The sequence below is a fragment of the Rhipicephalus sanguineus genome, chromosome 2, assembly GCF_013339695.2.
Source record: "Rhipicephalus sanguineus isolate Rsan-2018 chromosome 2, BIME_Rsan_1.4, whole genome shotgun sequence".
In the NCBI taxonomy this organism is placed as follows: domain Eukaryota; kingdom Metazoa; phylum Arthropoda; class Arachnida; order Ixodida; family Ixodidae; genus Rhipicephalus; species Rhipicephalus sanguineus.
This window is the reverse complement of record NC_051177.1, coordinates 19400760-19420185: the sequence shown is the minus strand read 5'-3', so window position 1 is coordinate 19420185 and position 19426 is coordinate 19400760. Positions and strand designations below refer to the sequence as shown.

The window sequence follows — 19426 nt, the reverse complement described above, 5'->3', positions numbered from 1 at the left end:
TAAAGAGAGACGAAGACTAGTTTCAGCTTGCCATGTTAAAGAAGCTTTCCAAGTCGCAGGCAATTCCTAATTGTGGTCTCAGTGAAATATTCAGTGCATGCCGATATCGTGTATACTGCACTGATTACCGCAGTGCAGCACATACTGAATATTACCATATCGACGTAGACGCGCACGCAGCCTAACATACGCATCATGCGTAAAGCACCAATATGACGAAGAAAACCTTCTTTGATTTATCGCGAAAGTGGGTAACTTGAATAACGCAAGGCAAATCGAGCGCACAAAAGCGTGCCCCCCCCCTCCCCCCATATGGGAATCCTGCGCATGCTTAGGACAGCTCACACAGGGAACAGGAGACACAGGCGCTATTCCCTGCGTCAGTCTTCGCGAAGTGTGCCCTGTATTTGCCTTGCGAAAGTGGGGCCGTTTTCAGGAGTGCAATCGTTTCACGGTCACGACCATTTGCCTCTCGGGAGCCGAAAAGCCAGCTCGCTAGCAGCGCTCTTCGAATAGCACTAGGACGAAGGCCGCTCCAGCCCGATTGAACTTCCTACACGGAAGAACGAGGTCAGCCGCACCTCCCGATAAAGATCGCTGGTTATCTTTCCTTTCCGGGAACGACGCCGGAATACACTGGGCTTCACCGGGGAACTCGGCAGTGTACGTTCACTCGCCACTACGCTTGGTCTATATGTACTTGCACGTTGGGAAAGTAACAGTCATTTCAATAACTCGTAATGGGCCGTGTTCTACATGCCTACGCCCCGCGAGATACTCGCGTCCTGAAGTATATACCGCTTATACAAACGCCGCATCCATGTCCCAATTCGCATTTGTAATAGATATGATGCATGTCTTTCTGTCGCTATGCAGCAGGAGCCCATGCTCTGAGTATACTTATGCTCAAGCATAAGTGCACCCATAAGTCTCCAGTCCCTGAATTGCCAAAGCGAGCCGCTCGAGCCAGTGGGGTCCTCAAAGAGGGGCTCCACCCACGGGAACCTCAGTTTGAATTAAAATGCTTCTTTCCTCCTCCTTCTCCACCCATAAGTATACTCTTGAAATTTTCGTGCGAGCGTCGACCCCAGGATTAGGTATAGTTTCTAATATCGGGGTCAGCGATGCGGCGATCAGCGTCACATTGGCTTTCTGAAAACATGATCGCACAGATAAGGCTGATAATATGTATGCATCTCTAAGCAAAACAGCGTAGCAGGCGGCGCTCGCACTCGAGAGTGCTCTCTGCGCTTGCGAATAATGTAGAAAATCTCGTTACTTCTCGCCTATAATAGGTGCTACCATGTTTAGGGGTAAACTCTCGCGCGATATTATTAAAAATCGCAAAGGTACATACGCGCGCGCGCACTCACACACACACACACACACACACACACACACACACACACACACACACACACACACACACACACACACACACACACACACACACACCACACGAGCGCGCGATTCTGGAACCCTATTTTCTTCTTTTGTAAAACATGTTACTTCTTGCTTTCAGAACCGCGTGCTTGTTTATGCAGTCGCACCTAAGGCTTGAATGAGGTTATACCGCCAGCTGGGATCGATACCGCAGCTGTATGGCACACAGGGCACGCGGAAAGTGAGTAGTGTCGCTACGTAGCCTCGGCGGCATCCATGCATACAATAGCGCGTTCACTCCATTGGTTAAGCCGTTTCGCGGGCTGATTCTCGTACGTTACATCATGAAAGCAGCTAAATATAGGAGGGACCGCGAAGAGCTTTAGTTCTAGAGGATGTCTATTTATACGCGTCGCCCGTGCACTGCCCCACATCCTCGAAAAAAAAATGCAGAGCAGGCTGCACTGTGCCTCGCGCCCGTCACCCTTCCTCGCTTTCGCAGCCCGTTTCGCTTCCTGAGGACGAATTTGAGTCATCGATCGCGAGTCGCTATACAGAGTATTTAGCGAGTTTTAGTATAGCGGGAAACGCTTACGTTAGCGTTAGCGTGCGTCTCAACGCTAACGCTAAAACGGAACGCGCTGCGTGTCAACTGGTGGTCTTTTACTGCAGCGGAAGGCATTCCCGCTAACGCTAACGCAAGCACATACGGCGCCATCTAGACATAAAAACACTAAATGCACTGTAGAATCCACAAAAGCGCCACCAAGTCGAGCTGATCCAAAGTCACCACTGTTGCGTCTCCATGTCGCGTTTGCAGAAGTGTTGAGTTCTGACACATTGGTTTCTGTCGACATGCCGCGTTCGAGAATTCTTCAAGACCCCTATTACCTGGCCTTTTTAAGCTGGGACGCATCACGCGTTACATTCATGCACTGCCGCGAAAGGCATGAAGGGAAACGACGCCTGACATGTACCTGCTTGACTTGTGGCCGTATCTTGGAAAGAGGCGACTAAAGACAGCGTCGCCATCTCTGCGCTGCTACAGAAAACATGAGCGAACCTTGCAAGCAATCTTGCTAGCCTTCTGCAGCGCAAATCCACTTTGTATCTCAAAAACGGAGCTATTTTATCGGCGGTACACGGTTGGCGAAGCCTCATTACTCAAATCTAAATCAAATACGAACATTATTAGGGAATGAATAAGTTTAGTAATGCAGGACGACGGCTACAAGATTCGAAGTGGACGGCTCTCGCTTCAACAGGCACCGCCATCTTGCCCTACGTATGGGATCTCTTGCGTGCGTTAGCGTTGAACGCTATATTCCAGAAATAGGCACCGTGCAGTCGAGTTCTCACGTGTGATTGCAGCGCCACAACGCACAGCCTAGCGGATAAAGAAAGCAACGTTGAGACGGCCCAGGGACAAAATCAAACGCGATGCGCGTCTCTCCGCCTATGCATGCGTGTGCAGACTGTGGCCGGGCCAGAAGGGGGGACGCGTGCGAGCGTCTGTTTTTTGCCTGCCCCTAGCGGCCAGTATAAGACAACTTGAGACGGCCCACACCGAGCAACGCAGCTCCCTCTGGCCAGTGGACGGTGCCTATAGCGTTCGTACGTAAGAGCTCGGGCTACGTTTACGTTCTGCTCATGCGCAGTTAGGAGCACGCAACGCTAACGCTAACGCTAAATCCTTGCGTTTGCTGTTATCCGCTATACTAAAACTCGCTTTTATTACGTGATAATTAGAATCGTACTTTTTCAGTGACGAATACCTTTATTGTATCTTTAACCATGTATCTTTAACCGAGCAACGCAGTTAATATCTGTTTTTAATTAGGAATAAAAATTAAGAAATTTGCTTGTGGACGCAACCTGGTGTATGGCAAGTAAGATTAATACAATTAAGAGGGGAACAACACATGGCGCGAGTGGTATCACACTGCATGAGGTAGGCAGTCGATCTGAACCACTGCTGCGAGTCTTGTCAAGTTACATGGCCGCACATCAGGCTCATCACATAAATGCCATTTCATTTGGTGTAGGCTCTCTGTCGCCAGCGGGGAGCTTTTATACTAGAATTTAACCTTGCCGTAGGCACAGTGAGCAGATAATATACACATGTACTTCAGCTGTCCGTAAAGTATACACACAAAAAAATGCCGTAATACGAGAAGCGCGAAAGGTATCCGCGCACGCGCAGTGAGGTCAAGGTTCGTCGCTGTATAATTTATGTAAATGTAAAAATTTCCCGGTTAAGCGGTGCAATTCAGAATGCGACATATCTTCAACGTGCTCAAAAGTTGTTCTTAAGATGAATTTTTTAAGACCTATACCTAACGCGGTCAAAATTAGTAAGACTTCTGCGAAACCATTGGAACGAACCCCTGTATAAAGTTTCTTCTATTTTTCCGCTTTAGATGCTCCAAAGACAGCAGTTTATAGAACTGCGATGCCTGTTTTTGTTACAGTTAAATTTGCAAACATCCTTCTTTTTTTGTTGTACTTACCGATTTTCGGGAATTTTCATGAAACATTTAGAGTTCTAAATATTATTATTGCTTCCTGAAGCAATTAGAGGTGTTTCCTTTGTTTCTAAAATGTAACGAGTCTAATTAATGTCGGTTCAGCGGTTATTTCACAAATGCATTCTCGCCTAATTGGCGAGAATATTAGGCATTTTCGCCTAATTGGAGTCGATCCTGGGCCTGTTAAAAAGTGCAGCATGGATCCACTTGGTTATCTTCCTACCAAGTCCTTCAAAGATGAACTGGCCTTTCTCTCCCTCCACACAATCAAGAACTGAACGGCGTCTCATAATTTCTCGTTTCTCCCTCTCTTTTCTCGAGCAATATATTTCTTTATGGCAAGCCCCTTCAGCGCCTAGTTGAAAGAGCTGCACAGTGACAGATGGTTCTCTACCAATTAATTATCGCAACAGCTGCGGAGAAGCATAAAGCGCAGGGAATCATTCGAGTACAGGCACTATGATGCCTTCCATCAGACGAATTCGACCACGTACAGTGACCGTCAAATATCTACTTACCACCATATCTGACATAAAGGATCAATATATCTGCAGTCTTCACTTCCAGCCTGTACTATAACACATGCAACATAACTACATAAAAATACTCGTGCAGTGTGATATGCAGCTCTACGGTCACGTAACGTGTTGGAAAATTTCATTTATTTGTCCGACCATCCGCATCCTTCTCACGCTATCAGGGGACGCTTTAGGCACACACAGCGATCCGTCGCTAACGCGCAGTCTTTCGTTAGAGTACATGCTGTAGGAAGACTAATCGTAAAGAAAGAAGCATAAACATACAAGGCGCATTCACCTTGACTGACTGCGTGCACACTTCAGCGAATCAGCGGGTCTATAGACTACGTATTTTACGGATGAGTTGTTGCATTCGACGTTTCATGACCTTATTAAGTCACGTCGCAGTATACAAAAATAAAAAAACATTCGTTTAACAGTCCAGGTTGGCAGCACCCGTATACGTATCTTACGTAAAACTGTCTATACCGCTACGGAATACGGAACACTATTCTGTGTTGGTCCTTCCTGGTTAGCCTTTTCGAAATACGTCAGGGCCCCTCACGTGGGCAGTGCCGGCAGCGCTAAGCATGACGACAGGGAGCAGACGGAATAGTATTCCGTGGTACGATACAGGTGTATCGTAATCCCTCGTTCTACCGCTTCTACGCGCTAGATATCTGGGCCCGATAGGACAACGAAACAGCGACCACGCCCCGACGGCCGCGCTTTTCACGGAAGGAAAATGTCCACATTCTGTTCCTTCTTTCCACGGAAGCAGCCGATGAAAACGTCAGTCGGCGTCAAATTAGGATGCGTACACCGAACAAAGAAGCCCTCGCGACAGCATTGTTTAGGAAGAGAACACGAACTGAAGAACCGATACACATTTATGTTCTTTCGTCGCAAAGAATACCGCATTAAAGCTTCTAAAACGAGGCGGCTATCCCCATACATTCAAGTTCCGGACAGCAGTCGTACAAATATGTAAATATTTAAGGACTGCTTCACTGGAGTACTTGACGGTAGACATAAATAATAATTAACAATGTGCATAGATGCGAACATAAAAGCAATATGACAATTTCTTACGTCAGAAAGCAGTTATTTACATAAAATATTATGTGGATAGAAATTAGGAAGGATATCTTCCCTCAATTTTCGTCATTCAGCTACGAAGTCAGACACGAAGCTCCCGTATTATGCAGCCTGTCCTGGGTAGAATGAGGCCACGCCTTTCAGCAGGGAATAGAAAGAAGCTGGTCTTCTCAATGCTTATACCACACAGCGAGAACACAATAAAAACTCGTGCCTCATGAAATACCTTGGAAAGGCACGCCGATGGCCTTCTGTTCGTGTCTAGTTTACATCTCCATTGTCGTAACTGCGAATTCTCTATACAGTATACTTAGCTCCGTTGCCGCATTCAGTTGGCCGCAAGTGAAGTAGAGAATGCCTATGCAGACCTTGTTAATGTTTCACCCCAGTGAAACGCCCTTGATCGTGCATTGGTCAAAACCAAACAATGCGCTTTAGGTTGTCTCGTGTTCTAGGGGGAACTGTTCCCTTCCGTTAGGAAATACAGTGACGCGAACTCTGTACAGCAAGGCGAGCACGCACTGTCATTTGAAGTTGCACGGGTGCTGCTGTACACGATATAAGGTGATGTTTACAGCACATGTGGTGGTGTCCTAACACATTGTCGTTGACGGCTGCCAGGCAGCGTCGTCACAATGCATACACAACCACGACGCACGTTAGACAAAGACATCACACTTGTTTATCTCGTAGAAGCTCGCAGACGTTGCTGCGCTCGTGCGCACTACGCTGCACGCCCACATACGTGCACACTGTGTTTCTTATTGCACAGAGCATAGCGTATGCGCCGTGCTGCTTGTTAAGTGCATTATCTCGGGTAAAGTAGATCTCATAATTGTTAAAGCTTTGTATCATAGCACTTTGTCCTCCGAAGGTGGTATACAAAAAACACTGCATTTGAACTTGCCGAGTAAAATGTAGTGCGCCAAGAGGTCCGAGCTAAGCTGCCAATCTTCCAACAAGTGAGCTTTATACTGGGAACTTTGGGAATGGCAACTACATCGAGTTTAAATGCACGCTCGAATTATACAGCGATCGAAAATGCACCGTTTTAGGCGACGTCGTCGAAGTATATCTCTCAGCAGCTGCTGAGCGATAGAGATGGCGCCAGAGTACACATGGAGCGTCTGAAAGGCAGCTGCCTTGAGGATGCATGTGTCCAGATGCCGCGACAAACTACGGCTGGAATACAAACGGCACTTTGTCTTAAGGGAACGATACATCTTCACGCAGGCCGAAAATGCTTACCGTGTTTTTCAGTGCACATAGGATTTTCGAGATTGCATCTGCAGCGTTCGCTACATAGCAGCGCGCGCGTGAAGGCCACCATGTCTCGACGTATCCGTAAATGAATGTTCATTCGGTAAAACAGGAAGCGCGAATAACTTACATCAACACCGCACTTTCCCGTTTTTAAATTAACTAATTTCTTTCTTGGACCTGAAAATCCCGTATGAAGCAGGAGGGTAACTGAGGTCCAACCATACAAAGCTTTAAATCAGCACGCTTCCAGCCATAGGGAGTAATTATGGGCAATATGTGAGCTTCCTGAAATAAGAAACTGAAAGGAAAGGACAAACATATAATTAAGCACGCGCAGGCGCTAGCACATAAAAGTGCGAGAGAGAGAGAGAGAATGGAACACTATTTGGCTCTGCGTAAAATACATATTCATACTAGTGACGACTCATTTCACTGCAATGAAAGCAGTTCTTTCTTGCGTAGTAATTGACCATATAGTATAAGTATTATCTGAAGTTACAAGAGATTGTTGCCCAGCGCCCTTAATTTGCATGGTCGTTGCTGCGGTGTTTACTATAAATGCGTAGCTTCATTAACGTGGTTGCGCATCCCGACTTCAATATCACCATATAGCATGTACAGTAGAATATCGTGATAACAAAGTAGCGCCGGGCCGTCAATTAGTTCGTTGTATCCGATATTCGTTGTAACGGTAGAGATAATGATGGGCTCTAACAAATCTGCAATCTCGCTCGCTATACCCACTATAAACGAGCTAATCCTTACCTCTCTTTCTGTGGCATTTCAAACTACATAAATATACCGGAACATGAGAAGGTGGAAATACAACAGAACAAAGTTCGTTTGACAAAACAGGCCTGCGTTCGCATTTATTTGAAGAAGGATGAGAACTTTGTCAGATGGCCTATCACAGCCAGTCTTAAATGTGGTGTTGAATTGTCTTTCACTATTTATTTTCCATTTCTTGCTACCTTTCCAGTGTTGAGCCTCTCGCGAACCAAACATTTCCTCGTTATAGCCGATACCACAGCAGCTCTATCGTTTTGGGTTTAACTATAAAAATAATAAATAAAGAATAAATGTCGCTGAAGTGAAGCGTGAGCAACCAAAGTTCGTATTTAGTTCTCTCTATCAGTGTTCATTACAACGAGGTTCAACTAAGTAGACTCTCAGTAAACGGAAATCTCTTAAACGGAACTGATGCTTAAACGGAACAACTGCCTCTGGTATGATTGGTTTCATACCTGAGCGCTGCAACCCAGTTCATCTCTCAGTAAATGGAACTCCTGTTAAACGGAACATATTCTCCTGGTCCCTTCAGGTTCCGTTTAATGAGAGTCTACTTATATATTAGTGTTTCATGCAGACCGGATTACTAACGTTGTGACTTGCGTGAATCTATTTCGACATTTAGATGGCTACAAATCTGCGGGATCCCGCAATCGAGAAGAAATATGTAAGGGAAAAAATTGGTCCCGGTATCGAACCCCGCACCGGGACGATCTTTTTTTTTTTTTTTTCAACTAACAAGCTTTTCCTACTAAGAAATCCGTATGGAACTCATAGCTTTGTGCTCTCAAAGGGTAAATGGCAATTTTTCCATTTCATTAAAAAAAAAACATTGTTCCCAACAATTTTATTTCTTTTTCTTCTACAACCATAACAATGTCAAAATAGTTTCTTATGCGTCGATGCCGTAAAACGTCCTCGCGGGAAGGCTTTTTTTTTTTAATCACGCTGTGCCACATTGCTCTGTTGCGACACCTTCCCACACACAGAGCGTGTTTGTCGGCGTTATAAAACAAGCGCCCCAGCGCGACCGCAGAGGTCGTCACCCGCGGGGCATGTCGTAACCCAGTGAGTGGCGGATGCCTCCCTTGACTCTAATGGGCCGCGAACCTGGCGCACGCACGTGTTCGCATTTGCATTCAGGTCCAGCAGTGCCAAGGGCGCACGCTCCACTCTTCCTTGGGAGGCCACTGCTGCCGGTTTTCTCCGTTCCCTGCCCCGCATTGTGGACAAGCGTGTTGCGCGCGCGCTCGGCTACCGTTCCCAATCGCCGGCTGTCGTGGCGGCGCAGTGCTTTTTCTCATCAAAATCACGCAGCGTGGTAGAAGCCAAGATGCAGCGACCTCGGCTGGTCTATAGACGCCTCCAGCAATGGGGCTGGAACCAATGACAAACGCGAGAGAGCAGTAGAGGGGGGGGGGGGGGAGGCACCTATACTTGCAGATGGCTGCCAATCTCCCAGCGAAAGTAGGGCGCAAGTGCAAGCAATACATAGACGGCGCAAGAATCCAGCCTTTACGAACTCAATTTCAAACAATATCACCGCATCACATTATGGCCTAAAAGACTCCGTTGTTCCATAAGGGGTGGGAAACGCAATAAATAATAGTAAACCAAATGCAAGAACACACACACATTATAATATATATATATATATATATATATATATATATATATATATATATATATATATATATATAATATATATATATATATATATATAGTGTGTGTGTGTGTGTGTGTGTGATTAGACATTACATAGAAAATTCGTGTTCAAATTTACGTTAAAGAGAATAAAAACAAGGACCCTAGCACAAGTTATTGCTGACTGTTTATAAGCTTATGGAGACATCTGCAGTAAATTCGTATAAAATGCACAAATAAAAATTCGAATTATGACGCAGTATGACAATAACTTTTTTAGCTCTGGTTGTATTATAGCTGATGTCGATACGTCAGTATAAAAAATTTTCGAAAGGTTGGTACTGTTATAAAAGACCAGTTTTTTTGCCCAATCAGCATGCGTGTTCCGTTCACCTGTATTGAAGTGCGTCAATCGACCATATTATTTCTACACCAACCGCAGCGACACCAACCGCAGCGTGCCGCAACGTGTCGCGGCTCCGCGAATATTGTAAAAGTTTCTGCGCGTTCGCTAACACTTAGAGCTCAAAATTAAAACGCTTGGTTCCGCCGCATAGCTTACGGCGCAGTCACCCGACTGTTTCAGCTGCGGGAGATGAGGGCCGCGTACAGCTGCCCGCAGAAGCTTTTCCGAACGCGGAAGTGGCGATAAAGCTGAATTTTTCCTCAGAGCCTAAACAGGAAGCCCGTCGTCGAAACGGCCTCGTGTGTAGGTCGACATATGCGCAGTGTATACGCGTGCCTATTTCACGCGGCAGAGTCTATTTGCACGTCGACGTCACGTGACCTGAGCAGACACGTCACGTGTGACGTCACCGTTAGAGCGGCAAGCCGCTGTCGGCCCTGGCAAAAAAAAACTCGCAGGGTCCGTAATGCGTTCTCCTAAGACGACTCGAAGGCGAAAGCCATCTTTTTTTTTTTCTTCTCAGTCAATGTACTGATCCTCCCCCGCCCGCCTCTGAAAGCTCTCTGCACCTAACGTGGACTTGCACGGCCTCCAGGATCGGAGGCATTGCAAGCTTTCTGCACCTAACCTGGTGCACTACCTGCGTGATCGGCCCACCTTTGCCCAAGCTACGATGTCATGTGATGTCACAACGACGTCACAAATTTTGACGATCTGTGGCGTCGTTATGACGTCATCATGTTATGATTTTTAGCATCACTCGTGTTGACACCGCCGACGGTCAATTTTCACGTTTGGTGAGGCATCTAAGGCTTTCGCCTTAGTAGTGACAACCGCGAAACTGCACGGTGTAGGCTATCCCCTCCCCCCACCCCCCGCCCCGCCGCCCCCATCCATTTACAGGGACCAACCACTGGTACTGGCAAAATAGAGATACTTGCACAACGCCGCGTAGAATCTCCTTTTCATTAAAATTGTTCGGCGGTGAGACGACGGCGCACGTGGTGACGCTTCTGCTCAGATCACGTGACCCCAAGAAACTGAGGTACGAATACTCTCCCATTCCACGCACTGCTGCGAATGTTTGCAAAGCTGGATTGGCAAAACGCGTCTCTCGCAATGGCCGCTTATCACCAGCGAACCTCTTTACAAGCAACTCCTTGTTAACTCGTGCCCTCGTCCTTTTAGTCTTGTAAAAAGAGTGTGCCAGCTGCTCTGCTTGAGCGAAAGTCAGGCCAGTGTAGTAACGTCCAATAATAATAAGAGGTAGGTAATTACCTGGAGTTCAAATACGTTTCTTTTTTTAATTATAAATAATAATATCTGGGGTTTAACGTGCCAAAACTTTTTTTTAAGCTAGCGTTTGAGACCTGAGGCTATAGCAATGTTATGCTAAAGATCGTGAGCCCGAAGCGAGTCTTCATCCGAAGAAGCAATAATAATTGATATGGTTTTCCACTCCTAGGCACGCCGTAGTGAGGGACTACTGATTAAATCACACCACCTGGGGTTCTTTAACGTGCACCTAAATCTGAGTATAAGCAGGTGTTCTTGCATTACGCCTTCATCGAAGAATGCTACCGCCGTGGCCGGGAACCGAACCCGCGCCCTTTAGCTATTCAATGAAGCAAATTAAGCACGTCACGGTAAATACACAATGCGGGGTAATCTGTGCGACCACCTGATATGCTTTGGGCCTTGCCCACAAATACATTGCTTGCACGCTGGCGATCGTACGTGCACATAGCGCATTTGATTATTTCTTTATTTTCTTGTTTGTACATTCGGTATCAATTTGATGATGTTGTGATAGCTGGCTCTAACCTACCTTTCCAATGTTTTGACATCTAATTAATAAAACTCGCAGGGTCCTTTGTGCATTCGCCTAGGACGACTGAAGGTTGAAAGCCGCCTTTCTCTTCACAGTCGATCCTCCCTCGCCCCACGAGAAAAGTTGTCTGCACCTCACCCGGTTTTGCACTGCCTCCGTGATCGGCCCCCTTTGATCTAGCGACGATGTCGTGTTATGACGCCACAATGTGACGTCATGATGACGTTACAAATCTTGCCGATCTGTGACATCATCACGTGATGATTTTTTTTTTTTTTGCATCACTCGTGTTGACGCCGCCACCGACGGTCAATTTTCGCGTTTGAAGAATCATCTAAGGCTTTCGCCTTAAAAAAAATATACCTGCGCGTAAATAGTTAAGATGTACTTGAGGAGCTTCAAACAGCAGTTGTGCGATATAATGTGCGGATAGTCCCATTTGTCTGCCGCAACACGAAATCTTTTGTTAAATGGGTGACTTGCTCCGTCGTTCATACAATCCTCTCGCGAGAAAAATTCGCACTGAACTCTTTTTTTTTTTTTCGCTTCTCTTTTGCGTAGAGAAAATCGTGTCACGGAGAAAGGCAGAGTTCTTTGTCGCAACGCTTGTCCTTTTGTTTGCCTTTTTTGGTTTACTACACTAATGAAGCCTACGTCAAAGATTACGCCGCTTCGCAATACCGGCAGCATCGCTCGCTGCGCTGCCATTGAGTCCCGCAGGCAGGGAGCTCCCTGCGGGAGCGCAGACAGAGTCACTACGCTGTCGGTGCCGGAACCGCCCATCAGATGCGCGCGCTACGGCGATGCACGTGCTTTTCGCTCACCGCTGCTTTACGCTCAACTGTCGGCTTACGTATAGCTTTGGAGGTCCGCATGCGCTATATTGTGTGCTGACCTACGGAATGCTGTACCGTTACTTAAGCGTTGGTCCAGAGCGGGATATCACGTACTTAAAAAAAAAGAAAGAAAAAAAACAAGCTTGTAAGACTCGACGCCGTAAAACAAAATAAGCATTTAGCAGTCTTCGTGCTCAAACTGCGGTATCGTCTAGTGGAAAACGTACTGTGTTCATAAATTCACTATCCTGTGTTCTTACGACTGCATAATAATTTTTGAATTGCAGTATTGCAGCTTCTGTTATCAATCTCGTTAGTCCATATACAGTACTCTATTTGCTCAGCTGAAGTGTCGCGAACGAACACACTATACTGTACTTTGACTTAGGTGCGCATATATATATATATATATATATATATCGTGTATGTGCGTGTGCGCGCTCGTGTGTATCTGTGTCGCCCCCCACGCTGCTTCGGCCTAACCTTAAGGTGCCCACAGTGCGATGGTGATAAAGACTAATTGGCCATAAAGGACGCAAGGGCTACAACGATACAAACGATTATCAAAGCGAGGGAGAGAAGGGGGTTGGGGTGGCAGTCAGTATAGAGGACTGGTGGTGAGTCACGGAAGTTCGCATCAAAGGAATCGCCTGCGCACACAGCGAGTAATAAAGGCCATTGAGAGACGATTACCACTCCACTCAGCGACCATTCGGAAAAGCTGTCACGCCGCCGCTGTACAGACACAAACACACACACGTCGCGTACAAATAAAGCACAACACCGTGACGGAAAGCAAGTGACGATGTCACCTTAATTCTGTTGTCTTATTCTCGTCTGCGATCAGTGTGCGGTAATGATGATCGGTTTGAATGCGCAGGATGAAAATCATTGCTAGACCAAATAAATAAAGTTATCTAAAAGACGTACTTCCCGATCCGATGCAAATATACCCAGACATTTGGAAGAAAAAGAATTACAGCTACTTCCAATATAGCTACCACCGAGATGACTGCCCAGCTTGTGCGAGTGAATTTCCCATTACGTGGTTGCCGAGCCATTTATTTTGGGAATCTCGCCAACTTGCCCGCCAAAGCACCAGTTGCCAGCGTGCTATAGCTTTACAAAGCCGCACTTGCGGAGAGGGCAACTGAGAGGAGCTGTAACGCAATAAGCTAAAAAAAAAGATAGAAAAGACAGGGAAAGAAATTAAGGGCAAGAAGAGACACGTTCTCGATGATAATGTTCAGTGCGGTAGGAATGAGGTAACGCTGGCAGGTTTCGACACCATACAAATCATGGGTCTTGAATTATCATTACGCTGAAGCAGCGCATATCAAGATCAATGTACACACCTCCTCCGTGTCTACCGCATTTGGCTCCTCGCTGCGCACAGTGTGGTTCTGGAGGAGGAGGAGAGCATGACAGTAACTTCTGTAGCCCTTGCTCCCAAGCACCGCTCAGTTCCGGGAACATGAGAGAGTCGATGGCATGAACGCCCTTTTTTATAGTACTGGCAATGGTAACATTGACGACCCTGCGTGTACTACAGACGTGCACGCCTTCGCGTTGGGAAACCCCTCACCCCCAACTGCACATATAGTGTATACCACTTCCTCCTAATTGCATCACCACGCTGACGTGTTGCAGCTCTGTCTCGAAACACAAGCGTTCCTCAGGGCGAGTGCCAATACCTTTCATGTCGCCCGAACTTGAAAGCGCGGTGGCAGTCAGTGCTCGCGGTTTCTCGGCAGTGCCTCATACGCGTTAGGGGGGAAAGGTTTATGCATCACACATGTGGATACGGATCACGGAAATTACTAAAAGTAAGAGGGGGAAAGGTTGTCTCTACAGTGTCAACATACTCGTAAGCACGCGTACAAATTGCCTTTCTTATAACAGCAACGCACGCGCAATGTGTGTAAATACGCATGCACATTCATAGTAGCATTTCGCGCGATCACTCACTACTGCTCCTTTTTACCGTTTCACAGTATCTTCTTATCACACCAAGAGCTGCGATGTAATTGGAGGACGCTTAAGTTTCGCATTTAAAGGTAGCACGCGGTGGCGTTTCGGTCCCGGCGTTCGCATTGCATTGCATTCTCATTCGCTTGCTATGCTTCGCTTCTCGGTGACACCTCAACCATGCTGTGTGTAAAGAAACGCCCGTCATAAAAAATAAACGTTAGGAAAAGTTAGGAAAAGAGGGTCCCCGCCCAGGGACTTGCTTAAATTGGCCTGACTACCCAGGGTCAGGTCGGCAAGTCGCGCCTCGCATGCACGACAACCACTTTCGCATTTGTTGTATATTGCCTGAGTCGTTATCACGTGCATATGCAATCTAACATACATCTGCGTGTGATATTGGCCGTTGTAAACTCTCCTAGAGCGCGTTCTGCAGGCTCTAGGGCGTCAGAAGGTTTAGAACATGTGGCCCGAGCTCTGCAGTGGAGCGCTCGGCAAGGATTGCCCCTAAAATGGGCAAAGATTCCGTTCTCTGCGGAACTGGGCACTGAGACGGGAATGTCCTCACTGCAACAAATATGCGAGCCTTAGAGCACATCATTCATTCATTAAAGCGAAAGCTTTTTTAGAACCCTATAGGCTATTCGTTAACACAGACAATCATATCGTTGGTTCCTTCACAAGTTCTTCTTGTGAATCCTATTGCTGTCTTCCCTAGCTCCAGAAAAAAACACGATCGGGCGAGATGAAAATAATTACCCATGACTAGACGTTTTTGCGAATTAGTGATCTGTGGCATCGTTCAAAAGAAGTGTTCCAGTGAGCATTGTTCGAAGGAAGACAGAAATTGACTTGTAAGACATTAACGCCGTGACGTCCGTTGCTTTCAAGAACACCCGCTTGCTGAAACGATGGGACCACGAGAGATAACGGTAAGTAGCGCGCGGCAGCTCCTGGCGCTCTGTCAGCGTTTACGCTATAAAAATATTGCGCAGGAGGCGAGGAGAAGTAGTCGGCAGGTGGTGATGCACCTGACGACAACAATCGAGGTTCGTTGCCTCTCGAAAAAACTGATTTCGCGTTCGTCCCGTTCGAATACCACACTTTTTTTTCCGTTTCACGCTACAAAATGCCCATCGTAAAATTGTATGCGGCTGAAAAGGACGGATAATAGGTGCGAGCCAGCACTCGACCATGCGGTACGTTTCCTAACATAGCGATTGCCTTATAGAAACTTCCGGCATACTAGACCGGCCACGGCGATCTTCAAGGAAACAAATGATTGAATATTTATTAAGAGACTGATAGGAACCAACCCTTTAGGCAAAATAAAGCTGCCTATATAATTAACGTCAATGTTCGGTGAATAGAGATAAACACTCATCAAGCATTTCATGAAAAGCTGCATCATGTTATTGTGAAACGCTTCTGCACAACATGCAAGAAGATGAATATGTTGCCCTTCATACGCTATAGTTGAGGAAAGACGAATTAGTATTTTTTTTTTTAACTCCACTTCCGTATCCACAATGAGCTTCCGTCACACAAACGCACGCGCGCAGGCGTTCCTTACCTCAGCCACCTTGCCGCGCATGATGGTCGGGAAGTAGATGTGTCCCAGCAGTCCGACGAGCAGGACGACGCCGCAGATGACCGTGAAGGTGGCCAAGCAGATCTTGCTCTTGGTCGATGACATGATCACCGATCGGCGCGGCGTCCTGGCACCGCTCACGCCTCACACGCAAAGCACAAGCTGGCCGCTCACAAATAAGGACCGCAGCCACTCGGCGTCGGACGGGGAAAGCGGAGAGCTGTCTTCCGCCGGCGGCTACCGGTAGCACGAGGAAGAGCACGCGCCGTTGAGGCGATGATGCCGGATAGCGCGGTGTGCCGCGATGCTCTTCGTCGGGGGTCTCGCCGCGGTCTGTGACGCGCCTTCCCTCACCTGCGGTCGGCTGCTGGCCCGCACCCGGCTGCAGCAGCGGCTGATATGTCAAAAACGGCTTCCCGCTCAAGGATGGCTTATGTACGGCCGCCTCCTCGCCACCCTCTCGGCAGCAGTCGACGTGCCCTTTCCCCGATCGGCTTCCTCGCCCTCCTTCGCGCCTCTCACCACGCCGCAGCAGACCTTGCTACATTTCACACTCTCCCCGCTGTTTATGCATTCCCGTTGTGACAACTGCATAGACGTTCGTCTCCAGTCGAAGACGGAATACGCTCTTCTGCACGGATTCGATTACCTGTGCGAAGTGTCAAGTGGTTTACGCAGTGCCCTTATTTGTGACATTTTCCTCGCTCGATTTATTTCTCTTTTTCTTCGCACAGATGTGATATCAGCCACTCCTGGCTTTAACCACACTCGGGCTCGGTTCCTGACTTAGGTTTGATATGATACGCCTTGTTCACGTCATTTTCACGAATTTCCTTTTTTTTTTTATTTTCTTGCTCCGTATCTTCGGTTGATGCGGTGGCCTTCGCACAATTGTTGTGGTCACTCTCGATGATTTATTAACTGAGGCAGTGGGTACGCAACACGCTAAATATGCATACTATACTAATCGGCACATGTCTGGCATCCTTTCATCCTCGAGTTTAGCGTGTCATGTGTGGGAAATACGCGTCGCTTGCCTGTCACGACGTTACAAAAGCTGTGGTCACTTCTAGTTTCCTCTTCTTTTCTTTTCTTTTTTTCCTCGGCTATCTTAGAATATTTGTGCGCTGAAGCGGTTCTTACATGCCGTTATAGCGCAAGCAAGCCATAAAAAATACCACCTGCTTTCATGGAGGAATTTTGCGCTCTGCTCGTCGTTTCATATATCACGTTAATAAGAGCAGCGTATATAGCAACAGCACACGTACGAAGCGTTGGTGATGCGCGGAAGAAACGCGCCTATTTCCGAGCAGCCGCGGTGCGGTTACGGTGTTCGGCTGCTGACTGAAAATACGCGGGTTCGATCCCGGCCGCGGCGGTCGCATTTCGAAGGAGGCGAAATGCTACAAGCCCGTGTTATGTGTTATTCCTGGCGCAATGCTCGAAACATGAAGAAAGGACAGAGAAGAGACAGAGGGGCGCCAACTGCCAACAGTTCATTGACGATAATAATAATAAATGCTGGAAACCGCGATACGATTATGAAAGACGCCGTAGTGGAGGGCTCCAGAAATTTCTATCACCTGTAATTCATTAACGTGCACCTTAATCTAAGTACACGTGCCTCCAGCATTTCCGCCTCCATCGAAAATGCGGCCGCCGCGGCAGGGATTCGATCCCGCGTCCTGCAGGTTTGACGGTAAAAGCATATACCTTGGTAAAAGCTGGAAAACAAGTAAACTTCCAAGCATGCCCAGTGGCATGAAAGAGTGACGTCAGACATGTCGTCACGGAAGCTGTCTATTAAAAAAGCATAACTCAGATGTATACAGCACAACTGATGTGTCACTGACACAGGCGGAACCTTTCCTTCTAATGTGAAACGCTTCTAATAGTTACGTCACCGTTTGGTCTCTGCTCTCGCCAATAATCTTAACTTGCGCGAAAGGCGCACCATCACTTTTACCAATGCTATTGGCATGCTCCCTCGGTGTCAAAAAAGGCACCTGAGCCCTTTCGGGCGTTGTGCCGAAGGTGTCTTTCATGAAATTCCCCTGAGCTGTAGCAAGTCCTACATTGGACAAACGGGACGATGTATTAACGACCGCCTGAAGGAGAATGCCAATGGCATTGGTAAAAGGCATGGTGCGCACCTTCCGGCCCATCTTAAATCATGCTCATGTATGCCGCCTTTCGCGCAAGGGAAGATTATTGGCGAGAGCAGAGACCAAACGAGGAGGAAAAACGTTTCACGTTAGCCCTTTGAGACGCTTTGTACATAATTGTGTACACCACTTGTTTTTGCTAGTTGTGTAGACTAGTGGTATAAGGAAGAGCAAGATACATTGAGCTTTGGATGAAATCAACGTCCTGCACAATAAATGTGTCTTCATTTAACTTCATTTCGCAGTGTACTGTTGCATATGATCACTCTGCTGAAGGCAATACCATGTTCGACGAATAGTTCGACGTGCCGCTTCCCGCGAGCCATGACGAAAGTATAATTTTTCCTTGCTCAAAGTGTACATAACCGAAAACAAGTTTGCACAATATTTCTGGCCTGAGATTTGATTCTTTTTATGCACAAACAGAGCATGAATGACTTGAGGATAAATAGATCTATAATTACAATTTAATTGGGCTTAATTGCTATAACACACATAAATCAACTTATTACGACATTATTTTTGTTGAAATAGAATATCTAGTGCCTTGAAATAATGTTGTGTCAATTTTGCGCATTTGCAGGGAGTTCTGCATAAGGCCCGTGTGCATCGATTTAGGTGCGCGTTAAAGAACCCCAGGTGGTCGCAATTTCTGGAGCCCTCCACTACCGCGTCTCTCATAATCATATCGTGGTTTTGAAACGCTAACCCCCCCCCCCCCCCCAAAAAAGCAGTTCTTCATAGGAGGCGTCTGAAAGGGTTAGAAGGAAAGGTTCCGCTTGTGTCAGTGACACATCATTTGTGCTTTATAAATCTGAGTTACGCTTTTTTAATGGACAGCTTCCGCGATTACACGTCTGCCGTCACTGTTTCACGCCACCACGCATGCTTGGAAGTTTACTTGTTTTCCAGCTTTTACCGTCAATAAACAGCTGGTAGCTGGCGCTCCTCTGTCTCTTCTCTGTCCTTTCTTGATGTTTCAAGCACTGCGCCAGCAATAACATGTTTAGCAAACATAGGCACCAACTCGCGCAGGGACAAGTTGTTCTACATTAAAGTAACCTACGTGGTCAAAATTATCCGGAGATCTCCGCTCATAATCATATCGTGGTTTCGGCACGTAAACTTCAGCATCTCTTGCGACGTAATCCAGGATTTGCTATATGGCGGATGCCTTCTGGTAAGCGTGGTTTTGCCGGTTGCTATATTTCATGTTAATAATAATAATATCTGGGGTTTAACGTCCCAAAACCACGATATGATTATGAGAGACGCCGTAGTGGAGGGCTCCGGAAATTTCGACCACCTGGGGTTCTTTAACGTGCACCTAAATCTAAGTACACGGGGCTCAGACATATATATTTCATGTTCTGACTCATGCTTATGCCGCTGATTTACCGACGTCT

General features: G+C 46.9%; 1 protein-coding gene across 1 annotated transcript in view; it reads right to left on the bottom strand.

Annotated features, from left to right (window-relative positions):
* Positions 1-15960, bottom strand: part of LOC119381078 (putative oxidoreductase GLYR1 homolog) — a 135693-nt gene extending 119733 nt beyond the window's left edge. The window contains 1 exon segment of the mRNA XM_049412150.1: positions 15838-15960. Coding sequence (XP_049268107.1) covers positions 15838-15960 — 123 coding nt within the window.
* Between the last annotated feature and the right edge of the window lie 3466 nt (positions 15961-19426).